At 31.6% G+C, this 22,182-nt stretch overlaps 2 protein-coding genes across 12 annotated transcripts in view; one reads left to right on the top strand and one right to left on the bottom strand.

Annotated features, from left to right (window-relative positions):
- The first annotated feature begins 1,109 nt into the window (after window positions 1-1,109).
- Window positions 1,110-6,420, top strand: LOC116770889 (odorant receptor 49a-like). Its single transcript, XM_061521007.1, has 9 exons — window positions 1,110-1,396; window positions 1,532-1,681; window positions 2,800-2,982; window positions 3,250-3,448; window positions 3,576-3,672; window positions 4,400-4,498; window positions 5,393-5,481; window positions 5,888-5,954; window positions 6,232-6,420. The coding sequence occupies exons 1-9, from the start codon at window positions 1,138-1,140 to the stop codon at window positions 6,295-6,297; spliced, it is 1,209 nt and encodes a 402-aa protein (XP_061376991.1). The 5' UTR covers window positions 1,110-1,137; the 3' UTR covers window positions 6,298-6,420.
- Window positions 6,421-6,428: 8 nt separating this feature from the next.
- Window positions 6,429-22,182, bottom strand: part of LOC116770506 (apoptosis-stimulating of p53 protein 2) — a 134,458-nt gene continuing 118,704 nt past the window's right edge. For 6 of the 11 annotated variants that reach the window (XM_032661991.2, XM_032661995.2, XM_061520851.1 and 3 more), the window contains 11 exons: window positions 16,972-17,144; window positions 11,534-11,715; window positions 10,657-10,807; window positions 9,670-10,530; window positions 9,175-9,543; window positions 8,421-9,077; window positions 8,244-8,326; window positions 8,061-8,176; window positions 7,880-7,981; window positions 7,213-7,415; window positions 6,429-6,796 (listed from right to left, as the gene is read on the bottom strand). In XM_032661991.2, the coding sequence (XP_032517882.2) occupies window positions 6,764-6,796; window positions 7,213-7,415; window positions 7,880-7,981; window positions 8,061-8,176; window positions 8,244-8,326; window positions 8,421-9,077; window positions 9,175-9,543; window positions 9,670-10,530; window positions 10,657-10,807; window positions 11,534-11,715; window positions 16,972-17,144 (2,930 nt within the window). In that variant the 3' untranslated portion in view covers window positions 6,429-6,763. The remainder of the gene's footprint in view (window positions 6,797-7,212; window positions 7,416-7,879; window positions 7,982-8,060; window positions 8,177-8,243; window positions 8,327-8,420; window positions 9,078-9,174; window positions 9,544-9,669; window positions 10,531-10,656; window positions 10,808-11,533; window positions 11,716-16,971; window positions 17,145-22,182) is intronic. The other 5 variants (XM_061520853.1, XM_061520854.1, XM_061520855.1 and 2 more) reach the window with 5 other exon arrangements.

Here is a 22,182-nt window from a genome sequence, read left to right as displayed (position 1 = left end):
GTAGTAATGCAAGACCAAGACCAAGACTGGCCAAGTCCTGTCTTGTTCTTGCATTTGGTCAACACTAACACCAACAGATAGCGGTGATACATTTTACTCCGTTTCCATAACTGGAATAGGTGTGCTTTTTATAAAACTTCCTATATATAATATACGTATTACTTTTTGCATTTTGCATCAGAAACATCTATAATCAATACCGTCCAACGACTAGCCTAAATATCGTACATTGTACTGTACATGTACATTATCCTGTGTAGACAATTCTTGGCTATTCATATTTTAACCAATAGGAATTCTATTATCTATAGCTATTCTATTTAATCTTTTTTTAAACAGATACAAAAGTAATAAGTAACGTATGAAAAAAAGTAACGCATAAAATTTCAGTTGTGAAGATCTTCGCACCTCGACCAAACAATGATTCATAAAGCTCATTACGGCCTATTTGAACTTAGAAACAAAGATTTATATTTATATTGCTGAATTATTATTTATTTATTATATTGCTGAAGTTATTGCTCTTACTTAATAAAAAAAGAATTCCAAAAGTTGCTACATTAAATAATAAAGGAGATAAGGGAAGTAATTTATTTCTACAATAATTTTCTTTAAAACCAATAGCTTTATAATATACACCCCCAGGCAAAAATTATATGCACTTTGAATTTATGGTTAAGTTGTTCCTTAATAACTGACAATTTCACTTTTGTCAAGTAGAGCCAGTAGAAAAATCCGAATCATAAAAATCCGAAATCGTAAAAAATCGGAATAATTCTTCGACTTTTACTTACGAAGTACAAGGAAATTATTAAGCAAATTCAAATTTCCTTGAATAAATTTATATACAAGCCTATAGAAAACAAACCATGATCAAATTGTACTCTTAAAAAAATTCCTATGAAAAAAGCTACAGGTGAAAACATTCAAAAAGTCAACTCTTAGAATATATATATCTAATAAACTATTTAATAGTGGCGTAACCAATAGAATATCTATCTCAATTTTAAATTAAACGTACATTTAAATTATTTGCCGACCTTAAACAAAACAATATCACATAAAAATATAAAAAAATCACTTCTACTTACCAGTGGGTAAATTCTTTGCGACGGTCGAAGCATATTGTCGTACAAAATGAGATTTCACGAACTTCCTCCTATATTTGTCGGTACTATTATTCGACAATTAAATTTACTCAAATTTATCGGAATAGACGTTCTTGATGAAAGTAATTGTAACTTCATAAAGCAAAACGTTCGAATAATGTTAGTCGGCAGTTTTCTTATAACAATGTTAATTGGTCAAGTCCTTTATATTTTAAAGGCTGAAAAGATTGGCGCCAGCTTCCTGGACGTAGTTAACGCTATTCCAACGGTTTTGATAGTCTTTCAAGGTAAATAAGTCTATCTATAAATATATTATATATAAAAAAAATGTCTCTAAATTATATGGAGTATTAATAAAAGCAGAACTCACCTATTTAGCTACGAATGAAACCACTTAGACATATTTTAAAATATATTTTCAGTATGCTTGAAAACGATAGTTCTTACCGTCAAGAAAAAACAACTTCGAGATATAATTTTGGATATAGGAAAAGAGTGGCCCGATTTTGTTAACGAGGAGAAAAGTATGGTCATACGTACATGGACCAAACGCTTGAAAATCTTTGATAATGGTAATAATTTTGTTTTTATACGGAACCTGAACTTTTACAATATATTACCCATTTACCATAATAAGTAGGTACAACTATTGTCATTACACATTTACCAACAATCTCGCACTTACAATTTATCTCCAACAATTTTTTTTATAAAAACTGGTGTTTCTCCAACTAATTTAAGTTCCTGACCTGTTTCCTTTATTTCCGTACGCTTCAATAAATAGAAAATATCTATAGAGAGGGCAACCCGTTGACATCGTTAATAAACACGAAGGCCACGTTAGAGACGATGTTTACAGATGGCAATATGCTCATAAGTTTCAAGACCGCAACTTGATCTAACCACATTCGATAGAAGATAACTTTACCTAATCTTTTTTCGAAATAAAATTCTCCAATTTGCAGCTCTCCAATCTATTTGGAGAGCTGCTGGGTTTACACATACGCGTAAAATGTAGTATGTAGAGATCGCTTCAGATACATGAATGAGATTGAGAATTATTTGAGAGCTCTATTGTTTAATCAAATTTTGTATACTAAACTATTATGGCTACATTGTTGTAAGCCTTAAAGTGGCTTATAAGGAGAATTAACAGGTGCCTATAAAACGAATCCAAATTAATTAAAAATTACAAATTAACAAACTTTATTAAAAATGTTTCAAAATAAGAATTAATAAACCTACTTCAGCTTCCGTAACAGTATTTAACATGGCGAATTTTGTTTTGTATCTTTAAAGCTATATTCCAAAACTTACAGTACCGAGGAGACAGTCATATAATTTATCTGTAAATTTCTAAAGAGTTTTTTTAAATCATTATCATCTTTAGAAACAAAATGCCAAAATATGTTGTCAATAAAATCAATAACAATAAATTTGAAGGCCACAATTAAAATAACTTAACCAAACAGTAAATTCATTTAAAGCTAGAATAACTTTCTCCTTTAAAAACAAGAGATCTTCTCAGTAATTGTTAACATCTCCTCCTTCGAGTTCTTTGCGATGTGTTAAATAATATTGACCTAACTATCTTCTAAACGGAGTTTTGTGAACTATACTTGGCCTTATCTAAGCCATACTTGTATCAAAAACTTTTAACAACTGGTACATTAAAACGTTTTTCCAACAGCATTTTTCAGAGCCGCTGTTGTTTCAATATTATGTTTTTCTATTTCGCCGTTGCTAATCACAATTTATAAAATCTCAACTCAAACTGACATGAGGTACGAATTGATCGTACAAGTTCATTACTTTTGTGACATCGACTCCACCCTCAAATACGCATTATTTTATTTCCAACAGTTTATTCTATGTAAGTCAATATTTGTCTATTATTCTCGAATGTTAATATCGAAATTAAATTAAGGAATAATAGGGGTATATTTCTTAGTGTTATTTAAGTGTTACATATATCGTAAGTCGCCCATTTTACTCAAAAATTGCAGTTATTGAAACGGATGGGTTTTTATTTATTAAAAAGGAAGGAAGGCTTTACTCTCTATTATTTTTTGTATAAAGTCAGTTAGTTTTTCTTAAAAATTTACGTCATATTTTAAAATTGGTAAAATAATATAATTCATTGTAGGTGTTCTAACACATCTTTGTATCTACATCGCTTGTGACTTAGTCCTGGTAGATCTGATCTTTGACTTAAGCACTCTTCTGTGTTTAGTGCAAATAGATCTTAAAAATTTGCGACGACCGCCTCATAGACACATTACAGAAGATGACTGTGATGATGTGAATAAAATTGCTAGAAAACATCAGACTTTGTTACGGTATTTTTTAATTCGTTATATTTATACTGAAATGTATTTACTGTGACATAACTTTTGCCTGCAGAGCAAAATTAATGAAATGAACAAACAAAAAAGCATTAGGTATTTGCCCCTCTTTTATTTTCAGGTTAACCGAGAGGTTAAATGATATTTTTGGACCAGTTATATTTACTCAATTATCGTTTTCATCAATCGTCATTTGCTGCTATGGTTTTTTGGCAATTGTGAGTATATCTTTAAAATTGATTTGCGGATCACGAAAAATAATTCTGTGTTAACAGTACCAATGTTTGCCTTGTTGAGTGATTCCTGAGTAAAATTGTTAACTTCCAGCGGGCCTCGGCTTTAAATAATCAAGTAGAGATAAAACCAGTATAGTCCTAACCTATATACACATATTTTATATGAGTATATAGGTTAGGATATTATTTATGTATATATATATATATATATATATATATATATAAATAAAATTATAACATAAGTGTTTCGTAAATACAATATGTATAGTTCTAGTTATCCCTTTAATAAAAAAAAAAATTAATTAAAATTCCTACATTCGGTACCAATCACATTTGAAACTCTAAATTTATTATTGAAAGTAGTTGTCTCTTAAATTATAATAATTAATAATACCTACCACTTCTAAATTAATATCATTAGGATATGGTGGGTCCCTAAAATATTAAGTAAGCTTTTGTCCGGGGCGCGTGGCTGGTGAGGGATGGGTCTGAATAAATATTTATAAAATAAGCCTTTTTTTTCGAGGACATTATTTATAGGAATTAATGATTTCTTACGTGTGTACGGTTCTGAAAAATTATAATATATTCACGTCACAATTAAACATGTTTTGTTTATGTAGAAACTTGCAATTTGGTAAATAAGGGGTTGCAGTTACTTTGACTTTCCCGTTGCTAAACTTCCTGAAATATAACATTTAAATTTTAGATCGCAAACGGAATGTTCCTGAAGAATATAACCGCTTCATTTGGCATTATGTTTGCAATATTTGTGTTAGCTTGGCCTGGACAAAAGCTAATTGACACGGTAAGTTATGTAAAATTGTAAAGTTTGCTCCGTTAGGAGAGCGGAGAAAACTTGAAAATGTTCAAGTCTATTTTTATACAACGTCGGTAAAATAGAATTTTTGTGGACTGAGAACTTTTAAGAAGTTTCCTACTCCCTAATGGTTTCGATTAGACAAAGTTGAAGCAACTTCGAAGTTTTTTGTAATAGTTTACTGAAATGAAGGCTAAGTAAGTTAAGCTCAGCCTTCATGTACCCTTGTAACTGGGAGAATACTAATTTAACTTTGAGTTCAAAAATAAAAACTATTCGTTACAGAATAACCAATAAAGTAATAATTTCAGTATCGGTGAGGTTTTTAAGAACATAATATCATTTATTAGATTTTAAGGAATCATTGGTTTTTTTGTCACGGCCGCAATCTTGAGATAATGATACTATTACAAATTAACTTCCACTGTTATTTAGCTCGAACGAAGAATTTTATTGTACAAGCCACTGTAGCAAATAATAGTGACATTTTCATGAATAAATTGCCTAGGATTACCGATTATTTCTAAAAGGAATTTTTTATAATAAAATTTAGATTTTAAATACATTACAAAAGGTTTTTATTCTCAATTAATCTAAATCTAATCCAAAGGGATTCAGATATGCAGATCTAAAGAACCTTTTACATCTTTGTTTTGTTGGTAGTCGTTCTGTTTTTAGTTAGACAAAGGTTTTATTAACATGTTATGCAATATATATCTGTTTTAAAAATGAACTGTTTTTTTCTACTTGTTTTGTATATATACTCCATAGAAATTCAAGTTTCACCTTTTGTATTGAATTTAATGGTTCCTAATACAATTGGTAACTAATAAAAAAATTATCAGTTCTCAATACAAATTTTAACCTATATTTTATTTCCAGAGTTCGGGCGTCGCGGAAGCAGCTTACCAATGTGATTGGTATGAAAGGAATAACAAATTCAGAAAATATATTTCAATTATGGTTGTAAGGTAACGAGTAACTATAGTTTTGATTTGTTAATATTATAAGTTAAGATTAAAAGAGATATTGGAATATCAAAAAAATATAAATCCTTTTTCTAAAAGAACAGTTCGTAGAGATTGGCGTGGTGATGCAGACATGTGAAAATTTTCAGCTGGAGGAATTTAATCGAGTTCTTTTATTACCCGGCTCTTCAATGGATTCCGAACTTTCACATGCTATTTTACATACTAAATCCGTAAAACACCGTCCATGTATTTTACTTTTTCATCAAAACTTTTGCTAGTGTTTTTTTTTTTAAAAGAAAAAGAAAGAAGAGTTACCAGTCTCTATCAAGGATTATATTTTATCTAGCATCTAAGTTTAAAGGTATATTGAAATCCAAATTAATTTTAATATAAAATTTTATTTCAGATCTAGAAAGCCGTGTAAACTATCTGCTTTAGGATTTTCTGATCTGACGCTTGAAATGTTTTCGAAGGTAAACAAAGGTTTTTAAAATTGTATCTGTCATCTCAAGTACAAAAAATTTGTTTCACTAAATCTGCATTTTGATGACTTCCCGTAATGATAACTATAAATAATACCTTTCATTGAGCTTAAAATTAAATAAGTAAAAAAAAATCCAATCTTTCCTTTGTCTAGCTATTTTTTTTTCACTGTTCCTAATACTAATTGTATCCTAATATAATAGTAATTCACAAATAGTACTTTATTGTGTTTGATCATAAATGAATGCAAGACATTTATATTTCCAGGTTATAAGTACATCTTGGTCATACTTGTCACTGTTGAATCAGATGTACAAGGATTTCGATCCGTAGAACGATTTGCGCGAAAGCACATAGGCGAATGAATGCGCAATTGTCAAGAAAACAAAAAAAAATTTTTGCACAACATCTGTTTGATCGTCCCTTGAACAGGCATTGGCACAGAATAAGGAAATAAAATTCAATTATATTTGTTTGCAATATTTTTATTTGTATTGTCAATAATATTTCACAATATTTTCAGAAGTTCTTATAATAATATTTTTTTTTATAACCAATTAAAACGTTGACTCGTATTTATAAAATGTACAATAACTATAATCTCAATCGTTACGAGTTAACTTAAAACGCTAGTGTTAAATATTTACAAAATATTTTATTTATATATTCAAAATTGTATACAATATATATCTTGTTACATTACAATCATATAAATACATAAAAAATAATAATTACCCGATCTATTTACATTGATAAGTTTATAAATTAAGCCGTTTTTTAGACCGTTTTGTGTTTTTAATTATTCCTGCTGTGGGGTTACTCTTGGATATAACTGAAAAAGAAAAAACAATATTAGAGAATCTCATTGAAATTCAACAAATTCACTTACAATTAAGTTTGAGATCGCGTGAATGTTATTGTTAAAACTGATTCCTCCTAGAGCAATAAAAATATTATAGTGACGTCATAAAAGTTTTTGTGACGTCAAATGCTAGGACACTTGTGTTTCGATTTATCTTATATTTGAAATTAGATAAGTATTTATTTGCCTTATTGTTTATATTTTTACAAAACCAAGTGCCCTAATGTAGTTTAAATAAATAAAACCCTATACGTTTTAATAACGTTATCTAGCCATATCAATCAACTTAGTAGTGTCAGGATTATTATAATGTTATAACTAAATTAATTCTAGTGTTTACGAAGTCTAAGACTAGATCTAAGTCTAAGTCTCAAACTGAGACTCACCCCAAGCAAGTTCCTCGGTACGTAGCCCTCGGCGGTGGTGTGGTCGCGGCACCACCACCACTCCCGTTCATTGTCGTCTCCTTTCCTCAGCACCTGGAGCCGGGCGCCGCTATCGAACGACAGCTCGTCCGGCCGGCAAGCTGTATATGAGAAAACCGCGTAGACCGTACCGCCATTCATGATACCCAGCTTCTCTTGAACACCTGGAAAGATTTGTTTAAATGAAACTAAGCTTTACGGATATTACGACGTTTTTTTTTTAATATTTTATCACTCCATAATTTTTAGGTTTCGGTTACTATGCAGCAACCGTGATCACGAGTAAACGAGATGAAAATATCTGTTAGTTGGTCCTGTTATTAATGATCTTCCGCCAAAAAATTTTTTATTTCATAGGTTACCGCTCTGGATGCATGCAAAATTTTGTTTGTTTTTACTTAAGCGTTGCTCCCATTTGGTATGTTTACGTGTCCGAGCGATACAAGGACTACTTCGGAAAACTCACGATGTAAGTTTCAGAAAAATATACTTGTACCCTTATTTGATTTTACGAGTAAAAATATGTTTTTATATCTGTTAAGATATTTATATAAAAAGAAAATTATATATTTTTTTGAGTACTTTGAAGTGAATTATTATTTGTATAAGTTAATATGATAAAACTTACTGTACAAGTATTCGGAACAACCATCGAAACCTTCCTCGTCTTCTTCACACTTCTCAGCAGCCGTCTCGTGATCAGACAGAGTTGTTGCAAATATGCAAGCGCCTGGAAATTTTATAAGTCCAAGTTATGACGGAACTATCGGAAAAAATAGCGAAAGACATTACTTATAGAATAGCCATACCATTATCAACAAGGAATCTGACCATAGGCAGGTTGTTACACGAAGCGGCACAATGGAGCGGCGTCCAGCCGTCCGAATCTTGAGCGTTCACATCACAACCTAACTCCACCAAAAACCTAGAAAAAAACATGATTAGTATCACACGAAGTCTCGTTTCATTCGTTGAGTAAATGAATAACTCACTTAACAATTTCGAAATGACCAGCACATATGGCGTTGTGGAGAGCTGTGATCCCTTCGTCATTTGCAGCGCTCGCGTTTTGCACCTGGAAGTAAAAAATATAAGCAATAACATTAAAGGCTTGAACAAAATGAGCAAACTATTGAGAAATAGATTTTATTTTATTATTACAAGCGCACCTGAGTTGCAGTTTTCTTGACAAGCTCCAATTCACCTTCTAAACTCGCATCCAAAAGCAATGCGAGAGGGTCGAAACTGACTCGCCTGGCGAGGGCGGTTTTCCCGCCCTGTTTCAAATTTCCTTTCTTTGACCGCCTCAGTATATTCTCAGACCTCTGAGAATCCTGACCGTTCAAATCCACCGAGCTAACTTGCTCCGTTATATCAGTAATAACAGTATCTTTACTATCTTCCCTATCATTGGAAACTAAAGATATGTTATTATTCAGCGATCTGTCGACTTCATCTTTCTGCTTCGACTTGTCCTTCTGTCCGTTTTGCACATCACTTGGTACGGAATCAAGATTCAAATGATCCATTTCTGGGAATAGGAATGCTGGTGGCATTTCTATTCGTCGGTTCATGCTGACGCTGATGCCATTTTTGACATTGCTAACGTTTCTTAGTTTGGGTTGTTCACTGAGCGGAGGTTTTCTTATCGTCAAAGGTCGAGCTTTTATAATCATTTCGTTATTGCTGCTTCCATTGCTGAGCTCCCTGTGATTCTGCTGTTCGTTATCATTACATGAATCAGCCATTGTTATTGTTGGCATGTTAATAGTTTCATTTGATTGGTTGAATCCTGCATCATGATTTATAGTTTGCCTCGGTGGAGTCTGTAATAAAGGAAAATTGTTAGCAATGGAATTTTTAAGCTTGATTGTGATTCGTACTATTAGACTGTGTATTTTTATCATTCCCAGTAAAACGTACCTTAATAGTGGGTTTAGGAGGTAAAGCTGGTTTAGGCGATTTGTCAGTCCCGCTAACATCTGGCGTCGATAAAGGAGTACTAGCACTTTGAGGTGGAGATAGCAAAATACTTTGTGATGATGAGTTTGGACCGCTGAAATTTGTGCTAGTTGTGCTGGCTGATAGCCCTGACGCGGTGTTCCTTAATATCTGGGGTTGGGAATTTGCCATATTACTAGTGACATGATTTGATGGTGGTACAGAAATGCTTTGGGTCTGAACGGTTTGTGGTTGAACTGGTTGGATCTTTGTTGAGGATGTCTGATATATGGGTGATGGTTTGCCGCTCGAGACCTGAACCGATGTAGGTGCTACACTCGATACGGGTTTCTGCAATTAATGATTGATGGTGCTATTTACAAATGTGGGTGCACGCAACTGATGCAGTGTAAAGCGAAATGAATAAATATAAACGAATGAAGTATGCTTTTTATAAAACTTTAACAGCTTGCTTACCCCAAATCCGATAGAACTACTAGCACTTGTAGTATTCAACAGCAAACTTGGGGAACTGCCTTTCAGGGCACTGCTTTGTTGATTCTTTCCTCCGGAATTCCGTGAACCTTCTGAAGTATTTTGGCTATTATTTTGACTTAATCTAGAGTTTTGTGGATATGCATGATTTTCTTTGCCTTCCTGATTACATCTGCTCGATGAATCAGATTTTTGCAATTGATATGTATTTTCCTGTTGATATGCTGCTTCATTCTGATTTAGAGGAGTCGCCAAACTCTTATTGACAACTGAAAGTGGCGTAGAATGAACCGTCATATGATTTATATTCGGGGCGCTTTGGTTTTTGTTATCTTGTTCATTACTTTTGCCGTTTACATCGGGCTGTTTCGATTTACCGTTGACATTTTGAGGAAACTTTGTATTATACGGCAATGTTTGATATTTGGGGTCGGATTTACTTGCAGCAAACTCTGGGGGGAATTCTTGCTCATTTATTTTTAATTCCTTACCGGTTTGATTGCTGTTAGAACTGCTCGTACTGTTTGGACTATACTGTGGTTGTTTTGGATATTCGTTGTACTTATTCATATGATCAAACATTGCTTTTTGATCGTAAGAGTTTGTGATGCCTTGTTGTACATGAGCAAACGAGTTAACATCTTGTTTATTATTATATTGCCCTTGATATTGGCTATCTTGTACATTAGGCATATGTGGGTAGTGACCATTGTACAGAGGGTTCATCATTTGCTTTTGTTGCAAGAAATGAGCTTCTTGTTGTGTTAAGTGACCTTGAATATTATCAGTTTGAGTCAGCTGTTTTAATGGCACATTATTTTGTATCACATTCTGCTTCATTGCCTGTACAAAAATAAATTTTTTTTTGTAGTGTGTGGTAGTTAAATTTCATATAAAATAAATTAGATTATTTAAAACGCTAGTTATTACCGAATATAAATAGTCGTATATATTGCGTTTTATACTTACTTGGAAGTTATTATTATGCAAGCTCTGCGCGTGTGGGACATGATTGTAAGGTTCTACCGCTGCCACGTTTCCTCTCGCCGGCTGATTCTTTGGTTGGTTTGTGTTAGGCGGATAGTTCGGCAATTGTTGCATCGGCGTTGGATTGTTTGTCCTAGAAGGAGATTCAAAATAGAAGATATTTCCATGTACCTAATATCCAATGAGAGCATCCGTTTTTTTTTTGGAATACAGAATCTGAGGGACCTATATTTTAGGAGTTTGGGGCTCATTATTGGTAACTTATAGTGAGTATAACTTTTCTCATCTTTTCAAATCCGGAAATAAATCAAATTATAAACTAAATATACAATACTTAAAATAATTGTGTGATATTAAATACAAGCAACTACTATTTTTGATCGTATTTGGACCACTGTATAATTTTCTATATACATACATAATGGAATAGGTAGTTTCCTCAATTAAATATGAATATTAGCCAATATAAAGAACCTTCATAGAATACATTTTTATTCTTCAAAATAGAAGCAAGAAATTGTTAAGCATGGAATTTGATAAAGAAACTTTAAAGTAATTAGTAAATGTCAAATGACTGTCTTACAAAGTCCAAACAAGTGAAACTGTTTATAAATGGAGCATTTCTTTTGTCATTGTCAACAGATCTCCAAGTAAAAAATCACATTAAGTGCATTTTCTTCCTGAAAAACGGTATACTTTTACGTAATCATTGACCCAGTTGAGACTTCATTTTTCACTGTCAGAAATATAATTATAATTTAAAATGCTATTGTATTATGAGGTAATTTTATACGAAATAATATGACCCTTATGAATTGAATTATAAATGATCTTATAAGGATGAAGTGGCGTAACTCACCTTTGTTGTGGTTGACGGTGTGCTGCAGCAAGTTGTCTATTCAAAGCTCGTTTTCTCAACAATCTTGCTTGTAATTCAGAAACTCGACGATCAATACTACGCATTTCCTCCTGCCGTGCTCCCAATGCTGCTCTCTGTGCTGATAGTCTTCCATTTTGTTGCTCGTTCAGCTTATTCCGGTACTGTAATTTATTTGATATCACCATTTAAATATATATGAACTTATTTATCGTCAAATATGTTATGCATTATTATATAACTTGTAACAAACCATTACAATAGAATGAAATAAATCTTAAATGTACAGCAACTCTTCGAATATATAAATAATTTTGAAGAGTTACCCACAACAAGAAAATCCTGACATAACATTCGCAAACATTTACATAATGCCATTCAACGGTTTAAGTTATATGTAGAAAACTTTTTGAATTACTTTGTAAATACGTGGAAAGCAATTGGTTTTTGTATGGAAGATAAAATATTACCATGTCATACGTTCCCCATGTTCAGTTATGAATGCAAAGTAGGATCAGTAATGTTTTGGTATCACTTCAATTTAAATAGATCTTTATACGTCATATTATTTCAGTAATGAATCTTTATTTCATACACATCGTGACTTGGTGACATGGCCTATAAGTTAAATGATATCTAGGAGCGAATATCTTTTATTTACGTAAATAATAATTATTGATGGTTAACATTATCATGTGTCTGTCACCTGCATAACCACCGGCGTGCAAGTGCGGTAGCAACAATGAGTGTTGGTTTGTATAAATAGAGGCGAGATACACATTCAAAATATTCTCGCTCGAGCCGATGCAAGGATCGATCCTCTTCGAAAAAAAGAATTCGTCTAACTGTCTATCAGGTTACCTTCAAAAGCCCGAGAGTTTGACGACAGTCGACAAGAAAGGCATTGGTGACGTCAGTTATGCTGGCGTCTTACTTTTTAAAAACTACGACGGGGATTCTGACTCAAACAGATGTTTCTGAATGAAACGAAACATAAAGGTTTATTTATTTAGCAACTAGCCCGAGTTGTTTTCAGTTTGTGATTTTAAAACTATTGTCGGATATCTGGATAACTTTTATAATAATATATAGTCTATATGACTTAAGGCTATCTTTTAAATACCATATTAATTTAATTAATATTTATTTTATTAATTATATAATTCTTTATTTTCCAAAATTATAAAAAGGCTTTAATGCTAAAAGTATTATTTTCCATTTAACTTCAAAGGCAATAAATAACACTTGTACAAAACAGTTAGGCGGTATAAGATAAAATTAAAGAACTAAATTAAATTGTTATCTATATAAAAAATATGTAAATAATATACACATATATATCAAGAAACTCAAAAAGAAACCCAGAGACTAAGCGTACTCGTGTATAATTATTACCCGAGAATAACAAAGGAACAAAGGATTTTTATTTGACATGCACAACCCTCTAAAGACCCCTTAAAACCATTAACATCTATGTAATTATATTGTTAAACTGTGTAAACCAACAGTTGTAAGATACACCTGTGCACAATAAAGTAAATAAAAAAATGTGCACGGAAACAATTGCACAATAAAATAAAACTAGCTCAATTTATTCCGAAACCCATTATTATAGCGATTTATCTGACCACCAATCCATTTTCGGGTTGAATCACTTCCATACGAATGACTTTTTCCGTGTCAACGAATTTTCTACTCAACATCGAGACCGATTCCATATTTTGCCGTTTCGCATAAAGAACGATCGTCAAAGAAATTGATAAAGTTATCCGATAATAAGACTGTTGACTATTTAATATATTTTCATTTAACATCTCATTCTGAAGACACCTATTGATAGAATTGGTAATCACGTCTCGAACAAACCCAGTAACAACTATATATAGCGGAAAATATTTATTCATTTAGATAATTTGGTTGTGATTTAGCTGAATGCGTTAACATATTGCAATGACAAACATATCGATATTTAATTTACGTATGATTGCACACTCAGCGGCTAAATTATATGTATTAATGAGACTTTGAAATTGCCATGTCGTTCGGAATTATGAGATTCGATGCGCTAATATAAATGAAAATTGTATTAGAATTGACAATAGAATCTGGTTAGAAGTCATGCCTTTAGAATTATTCCTAAAAATTTAATGTTATGTATAGCTTCCAATTTATCCACTTATAAAATTTTAACTTCACAGATGACAACACAGATTTTAACAAAACTACAGTAATGTATATTTAACTCAAACATAAAGAATAATATTTTAATTTACATGCTTATTCATATTTTAACACATAAAATACCAATTATAAAATGAAGTCACACGAAACAAGTCAGCTAATATAAATTTATAATATTCAAGTAAGAAAACGACACAGCGCAGCCTGACAGCAAAGGAAGGCGTTTTAATATTAAGACAAAAAAGGGCAGGCATTTCTCTTTAAAAACAAATTAGCCCGTAATTTTTCAAAAAGTGAATCAGGACATTTTTTACCGAAGCCTGTCAAGGCGGGAACTGTCTACAAAATTTCATCTCAGAGGTATTCCGTTAGATTGGAGCCGTAAATTTAGACAACGACAAAATTGGATATTCAGATGAGCATATAGATCTCGGCGTACTCAAATATAATTATTTGCCTATATCCGACAAAACATACATTTAACAGCTTCAATATATAATATGGAAAACATGATACGTAATAATATTATACATAAGTATGTTTTCAGAACTAACAAAACACAAAAACTGTTTATAGATTCTATTGTTTCAATGCAGTGATTCATTAATTTACCATATTAATTTATATTAGATAGCTATTTTAAATGGCTGCAAACAACTAAATCGATTTTATTTTTCTTATTAAATTCCAGCCGCTCATGGCCTGGCCTGGCGTGGCCTGGCCTGGCCTGGTATTTGCGAGGAAGAAATATCGCTGGTTAAACTATACGTATGCTTTATCGTTTTTACTCTTCGTTTTAATAGTTTTCCTCTTCTACAATCTATATTAAAATAAGTCGATCCCTTCACCAAAAAACCGTAGACCTTAATTCATAAATAATAAACACTTCATAAAACCTTATTTTTTATGTATTTAGCGTTGATAACGTTGATATTGATACTACCTACAGCTAGTTTTTCACATGATAAGCACCATTAAACTACAAATTCACTTCACTATATACTCAGTATGATGTACTTTTTTCTAAATCAACTCTGTAAGCGAGGTCACTTCAGACGAAACAACACGACCGTATTACTAAATTGTCAAATTATATTTGAATCAAGTGCTGGCACAATATGCAGGGGAAAATTAGTCCCACGACAAACCTTAAGGCATAACGAAGTGAATTGAATTAATTTGGTTTTACAGGTGAATGAATTTCATTTGGAAGGTATATTATATTTCCGTATTATATTTTCAAAAGCCATAGCAAAAGAGATTTGGTTTTCGAGAGTGTATATATGATGTTATATACTTCTCTATAATTTTTATAATTTACTATCATCGGATAAATCGAAGCAAAGTATGTAAAGTAGGCTGAATTTCTGTATGACGAGTAAATACGTTCCCGTTTTCTCTATCCCTAAAAGTAACATTTCCTAACTATGTAGGTGTAGAGTTTACAACAATGTGATGTACAGTTTAGTTGTATCGTTAAAATTATGTTCATAGTCCCCTTGACCTTTTAAAATGTTAACTTCTCTCTTAGATTAGCAATAATTAAATAGTGTTTGTTTCATTTCAATAGCATGTTCATATAGACTTTTAAACTATTACGTATTTAAAACACAATTTCACTATGTATCAAAATAATACATTACATTTTTTTTCTTTTGTCTATTTCATCTATTATTAAACACAATTCAAGATAAGTGTTTAGAATAAACCCTACTATCAAGACCTCCAGAATGCCCGCAACCTACTTGGCGGCAAACGCGGTACGAATACACTGCGTGCCGATATAAATTTATCTTCGCATCACGATTCGACTACGACATCACGACTCTACAAAAAAACAACGTTATAAGCAATAAACGTTTGGCAAAAATCGTATCATAAAAAAGAGATTTATAAGTTACAATAATTTACAGTAATTAAACTATTTCTTGTAATCTCTTCACGTTATTTGGATATTGCTTTCTATAGAGGAATTTTAAGAATATGATTCAAGGTAACAATAAGATATTTTTTTAAATAATTCCAGCTTTCAAATTGAACATAAACCTCTTTTTATATTATTGTTATTGTAACATATTAGTTTAGAGATTAGACGGACGAAAGCAAAAAATCCAAAGGCCGAAATATTTTCGGTCTTTCATAGCTACATAAAACCAATTAAATACATTGAAGCTATCCCAATTCAAAACAATTGTCATGTCGTTGGCTATAAAGGGACATAGGTTACTGGTAACTGCTAGACAATTTTGAGATGTCATCTGTCATACCTTTTTTTAGAGACACATCTGTACTAGTGTAATCACTATTGCAAATTTTATGTAATATAAATGAGATCATTTTTTAATCGCATTTTATTTAGAACATATTTTTAAAACTTGCCAAAATTATATAGTATAATAGACCAATTAAATGTATCTTATAAAGATAATATACAACATCAATTTAATTTCACCACGGAATTCCAACAGCCCACAAACCTACGCACTAATTCAATTTAGAATTTCCCTTTTATTCGATCCACTTTACATCTACATCCCACATCTGTTACGTTCATATTTTAGACGCCACTATCTCACAAATTATTTCATCAAAGGTAATTATTACATCAAGAGACATGATACTCGAAATGCCGTCCTTCTAATTTTGTATTAATTCTGAATTTCATATTATCAGTTGAAAATATAAATGTGTTGCAAAGAAAATCTATATTTAATGTTGTAGTAAAGATAATATTTATTGGGTTGTATCAAACCAGTGATTGATATGAGGTTATGTGTTGGTACCTCTAATATGGTGGAACCTCATATATAAGTAAATTAGTAAGGACGACAGTGCTTTTTCAGAAAAAACTCCAATATTGAAGACATAATTTTGAAGCTTGTTTCATTCAAACTCGTATATATAGTACAGAACCATTAGACAATGCTAACTCTGATAGCAATTCTGTTGGTAGCAGTCAACAAGAAAGTCAATAGTATTTTTACCCACCCATTGCAACATATGCAAGCGCTCTCCAGCATATTACTGAAGCAAATAACTGCCATACATTTTTAACGCTGCATCACTGGAATATTGTTTTACTAAACGTACAATGTTTTCTTTAAAAACAAATATGACTTTAATGTTATATAAAACATTTGGTATATATAAATTTATTTACATTGATTGTTATATATTGCTATGAAAGATTTATATGAAACAGAAAAGGATATATTCATGTAATAATAAATTAATCGTACCATAAGTTCTCGTCTTAGTTTATCCAATTCGTGGGCTGAAGGCGGTGCGGTTTGGACTCTTCCTCGCCTTAACTCCTCAAGCTGCCGCGTCAGCTCTTCCACCTTCGCCACTGCCACCGACAGTTCCTTCTCCTTCTCATTGAATAACGCCCGAATCGACTCGAGGTCACTTGCTATAATAGAAAGTATATCAAAAGTTAATATTAAATATCTGAACTAATTACCATCTAACTTTCAAGAAGAAGTGAGACCAGATGGGACATTTAAATTTGCAGCTCATTCAGTAATAACTCGTTTTTTATTAGATGCTATCCAATTCCCATTATTAAATAGACGATTTATTTAAATCTCATAGAACAAAAATTTTACGTATTTAGTTTTCTATATTGAATATTTACATTGAGTACTAATAAATACATTTTTTTTTGTTGATAGGATAAAATTAATAATTACAGATTTATAATATCATGTACACATTGGGTGGGTTTTAAATTTTTTTATTACAGCGTTGATTAAACAACCAAAATAATTTTCAGGTGTAACATAATATTAAGCTTCGAATGAAACGAATTCACTATGTATTGTACGATTTAAGTATTGATGGCAGTGAAAAAATAAAATGTGCCATTTTACAATAAGCGCAGGCAGCTGGTACCAATTTAAATGCTCACAGGGAAATATCTCCGACCTTTCAATTACAGAAGACAATAAAGAGGGCTTTATCTGTATGAAGCATCGCTCCAACCCTAAGCCAATGGAGAAAGAGCTTCACAAATAGATAAGGACTCTTAAATATATGCGATTGCATTTTCTCTCATCGAAACGAATAGATAACAATAATGAGATCTAAAGGCACTTACTTCATTTAACAATACTAGTAATACATACCTGTAAAAGTTTCTAAAATTCTTCTTTTCATGTTTCAACGTGGAATATAAATTCTTTAATATTTTTCTCCAAATACATCTCAAATTCAAAAAGAAATTTAAACTCCTTAAATTGTTAATAAAGTCTTTTAAATAAGGGTTTTAGAAACAAAGGGTCGTTTCGCTCGAGGCGACATAGAACAAGTTCGAAAGTAAACGTATTGCGAACCTTGACCCAACTTAATTGGTGTTTCTTTATTACATCGATACCTCCTCCGAATCGCAATTGGGACCAATACAAGGAATAAATTCATGTTACACTTGTCACTAGCTTAATATTTTATGAGAAATGTTAATACTACTTCATTGCGGAGACTTAGTAATATTTACCATCAGATTTGAACTACGTGTATTAATTTTGTAACCTTTATTTCAAAACATATGTCTACACGAGTGGGTGTATCGTTTGTTTTGTTAAAAAGAATCTAAAAAAATAATAATACAATTTAGTTTTTAAGAAATTCCATGGCCTTTCCGTTTACTCCCGTACCTATTTTACGATCATGTATATACATTAGTAAGATGTACTAAAAATATACATGTATAAATCTAATATTGATAAACGGTAATTATAACCGATATAGAAACTACATCAAATTAAATTAAAAAAAAAGCAACAAGTTTTGATTGACATTGTTATTTTTATCAAATACCTTTATTTAAAAACAATTTCTGCTTTTATAATTAATACGCTGCACTGCAGTTTGAATACCTTTTGTAATTCAGTTCAAAAATGTGAAGAGGGAGTAACGAACGCCAATGGACTAGCAGAATGTTCAGTTTTTAATTTGAAAATACATCGAAAACAAACCATCACGCTAGTTTTCAACATTTTTCTGTGCTTTTATGATCAAGAACTTGTAAAGTTTTTCAAACTATGCATCTGTATGTATAAAAAAATCTTCCAGCACTAAATACGTTAACTGTGCTTTAATCAGTGAAATTTAATAGTAAATTGGAAAAAACTTGACCTCTTCTTATATTTTAATTTGAAATTATTTTCTTATATTTTTTTTTAATTATTTATAGACCTTTTTTAAATTAACTGTGGAATATAGGTTGTCAGTTATTAAATTTATACGGTTATATTGCAATCAATACAGAACAAATCATAACTTGCTTTTGCTTTTGCATTATTCTTGAATAATTTAGTCGCCGCTTAAGAAGGATACAGTGCGTATTCATAAATATGCACAACGCATTATTTTACTCTTAATATATAACTTACTTGAAAACATTAACAAAAATATTTACACGAAATTAAACCTTTACTATAAACTGTACTTTCAAATACGTTATAATTTTACGTAATAAACAGTCATAATAAATCATATTTAAATATATGTAATCACTATTTCGCTCGTAAGCAATGTTTCCTTAAGGCTGTCAGCTAATGTAGGGATACCCGCAAAAACGTTAACTGACGCAAATTGATGTGAACGAGCAAAAACAAAATGAGAATTTAACACTTGCAAGTCCTATTAAGAATAATACCTTAACTGTAAAAAAAAAGATTGTATAAATAAGGAAATAAACAACTATAAAAACAAAATAGCTCTATACGAATCATTTTTATTGGACCAGAGTGATACATTAATATATTTATTCATCAAAAATCACAGGTGACGTTAAATGTAAACTTCATCCCGAGCGCTAAGGTCATAAGGTATATATTATGAAAATTACAGCACGAAGGAGTTTTATTTACAATAATCAAAAAGAAATCGTAACAAGTTACCCGACTTTATATTGATTTTCTGAAGTCATATGCGTGACTAGAACCGTGTCACTTTAGGACTGGTACGAACGAATGTCGATTCATCAAACTCAGAATGTATACAGATAGCATCAGGAAAAAACTATATTAGATGTCTTACCTATCACCATCACGCACAAATTTTAAACCTAAAGATAATCATGTATCAATATGTTACATGAATAAAAACCGCTGCATTGTGGATTAGTACGAACCACTACCTTTTTAAAATCTTTGTCCTATCTGTCTCTCAATATGTTTTAAGTCATATAATATCAATAAAAGCAAATAGCAACAAAATAGCAGTTTAATGTATATAAGCTTTGGCGATGTTCTAAACAGTAATAAGACTAATGGTATGTTGAATTCAATTCATTGTCTGCTGCATTAGAACAACGAGGCTAAGCTTAGTTAAATCAGGCGTTAGCAAAGCAGCTCGCGAGTAAACACCAAACACTGATGTAATAATCCGTCGGTGTCACAAAGCTGCATTAGATCGATCATCAGTAATTACTTCGCGGTGATATTACAACACAATTATGTGTATTACGGTTTATACGTTTATTATTAGGTTTTATGTATTCTCATAACATTATTTTTAAAAGGATGTCCTTCGATAAAATTGTACTATAAATTTTTCAAGGGTAACTTTTATATAAATGGTAAAATTTTTAGGATATAGTAACCAAATGAGTTTGTTGCCTTTATGACTTGATTATTATAAGAATATTTGTATATAAATATATAGGCACGCTAAACAAAGTTTTTAATATTATACCTATTGTTAAATATTCTATATAAAGATTGCAAAATATGTAGTAGATTCTTTATACTTTACTGTTTTCTCATCAAAGGACGACAAGAAGAGATTATTGTATGACAGTCTATTATTTTCGTGATAAAATTGATATACTCGAATAGACAACAATTTTCAGCATTGTTTGACATGTTTTTGAGATTCTTTATGGTGTTGGAATTAATTCGTAGTTTTTTTTTATTAAAAAAAACAGGTTTATTTAAAATGAAAATAAAAAATTACCTTATTGAAAATACTGCCCATCGCTTGCCACTACTTTTTCCCACTTTTCAGGTAACAGTCGAATACCCCGTCATCGTTCTTGGAGGCAATCCATGAATCGATCAAATTTTGGCAATCCTCATAAGATGTTAATTTTTTCTCTGATAAACCATGAGCCATTGATCGAAACAGGTGGTAATCCGAAGGGGCAATATCCGGAGAATACGGTGGGTGGGTTAAAACCTCCCATTTCAATGTTTCCAGGTATGTTTTCACTGGTTCCGCCACGTGAGGTCGATCATTATCGTGTCTTTTGCCCCATTCCGGCCGTTTTTCCTGCAATGCATGACTCAAACGCATGAATTGTAACCGGTAGCTATCCCCAGTGATAGTTTCATTGGGTTTTAACAATACATAAAAAACACACCTTGTTGATCCCACTAAATACAAAGGAGGAGCTTAGATCCATGAATATTGCGTTTTGTCACTGATGATGATGGTTGTCCGGGCTTTATCCATGATCTTCTGCGTTTCGGATTGTTGTAATATATCCATTTTTCATCGCCAGTAATAAGACGATATAGAAAACTTTTTCTTTTATACCCTGCAAGCAGAACTTCACAGTAGAAAAAGCGTCTTTCAATGTTTTTAATATCGGTTTTAATTCATATGGCACCCAATTTCCTTCCTTTTGGATCATTTCCAAAGCTTTCTTATCTTGGATAAATCAACTTCCAAAGATGTAGACAACTCTTGAAGTGTCTGACATGAATTTTCTTCGAGTAAATCCTCCAATTCTTTATCTTCAATTTTTTTTTTGGCTGTCCAGGTGGTTCCTTGTCATCAAAATCAAAATCACCACTCTTAAAACGCGCAAACCATTTCCGACACGTTTGGTCAGCTAAAGCATGTTCACCGTAAACTTCTACTAAAATCCGATGACTTTCTGCAGCACTTTTGTTCATATTAAAATAATGTAATGAAACTCCCCGCAAGAACACTTGTTGTTATTAACAATTAAAAATAAGATGTGATGGGTGTGATGTAATGACAATAAAAAGATCAGTACCTAATAACAGCTGTTCCACGATCAATTTGTTTCTGAAGTTAAAAACAATAATTATAACCACACAATGTCTCATCGACGCTACGAATTAATTCCAACACCTTAATAATATCAACTCAAAATGATAACTTGTTAATGGTATCTTGAAATAAAGTTTTAAATTAAAACCGTTAAATTTAATGTACGTACGTATTTTAAATATTTTGCTTTTATGTGTATATAAGAATATCTTCTTCTAAATATCTTCTAAATTACACAAGACTTGGGGATATAGTCGTATAAACCAAAAGGCTCCGATATACAATATATTAAAAATAATACTATACATAGTATTATTGAGTGTCTGACTCACCGGTGTGAGTACCGAAAGTAACGGTAATCAAGGATAAATAGTTTTAATTGAGTCTAAATTAATATAAAACACGTTTAGTAAAATATTTTATTC

This window comes from Danaus plexippus, chromosome 7 (assembly GCF_018135715.1).
Source record: "Danaus plexippus chromosome 7, MEX_DaPlex, whole genome shotgun sequence".
Classification (NCBI taxonomy): Eukaryota; Metazoa; Arthropoda; class Insecta; order Lepidoptera; family Nymphalidae; genus Danaus; species Danaus plexippus.
This window is presented reverse-complemented; position numbering and strand designations above follow the sequence as displayed.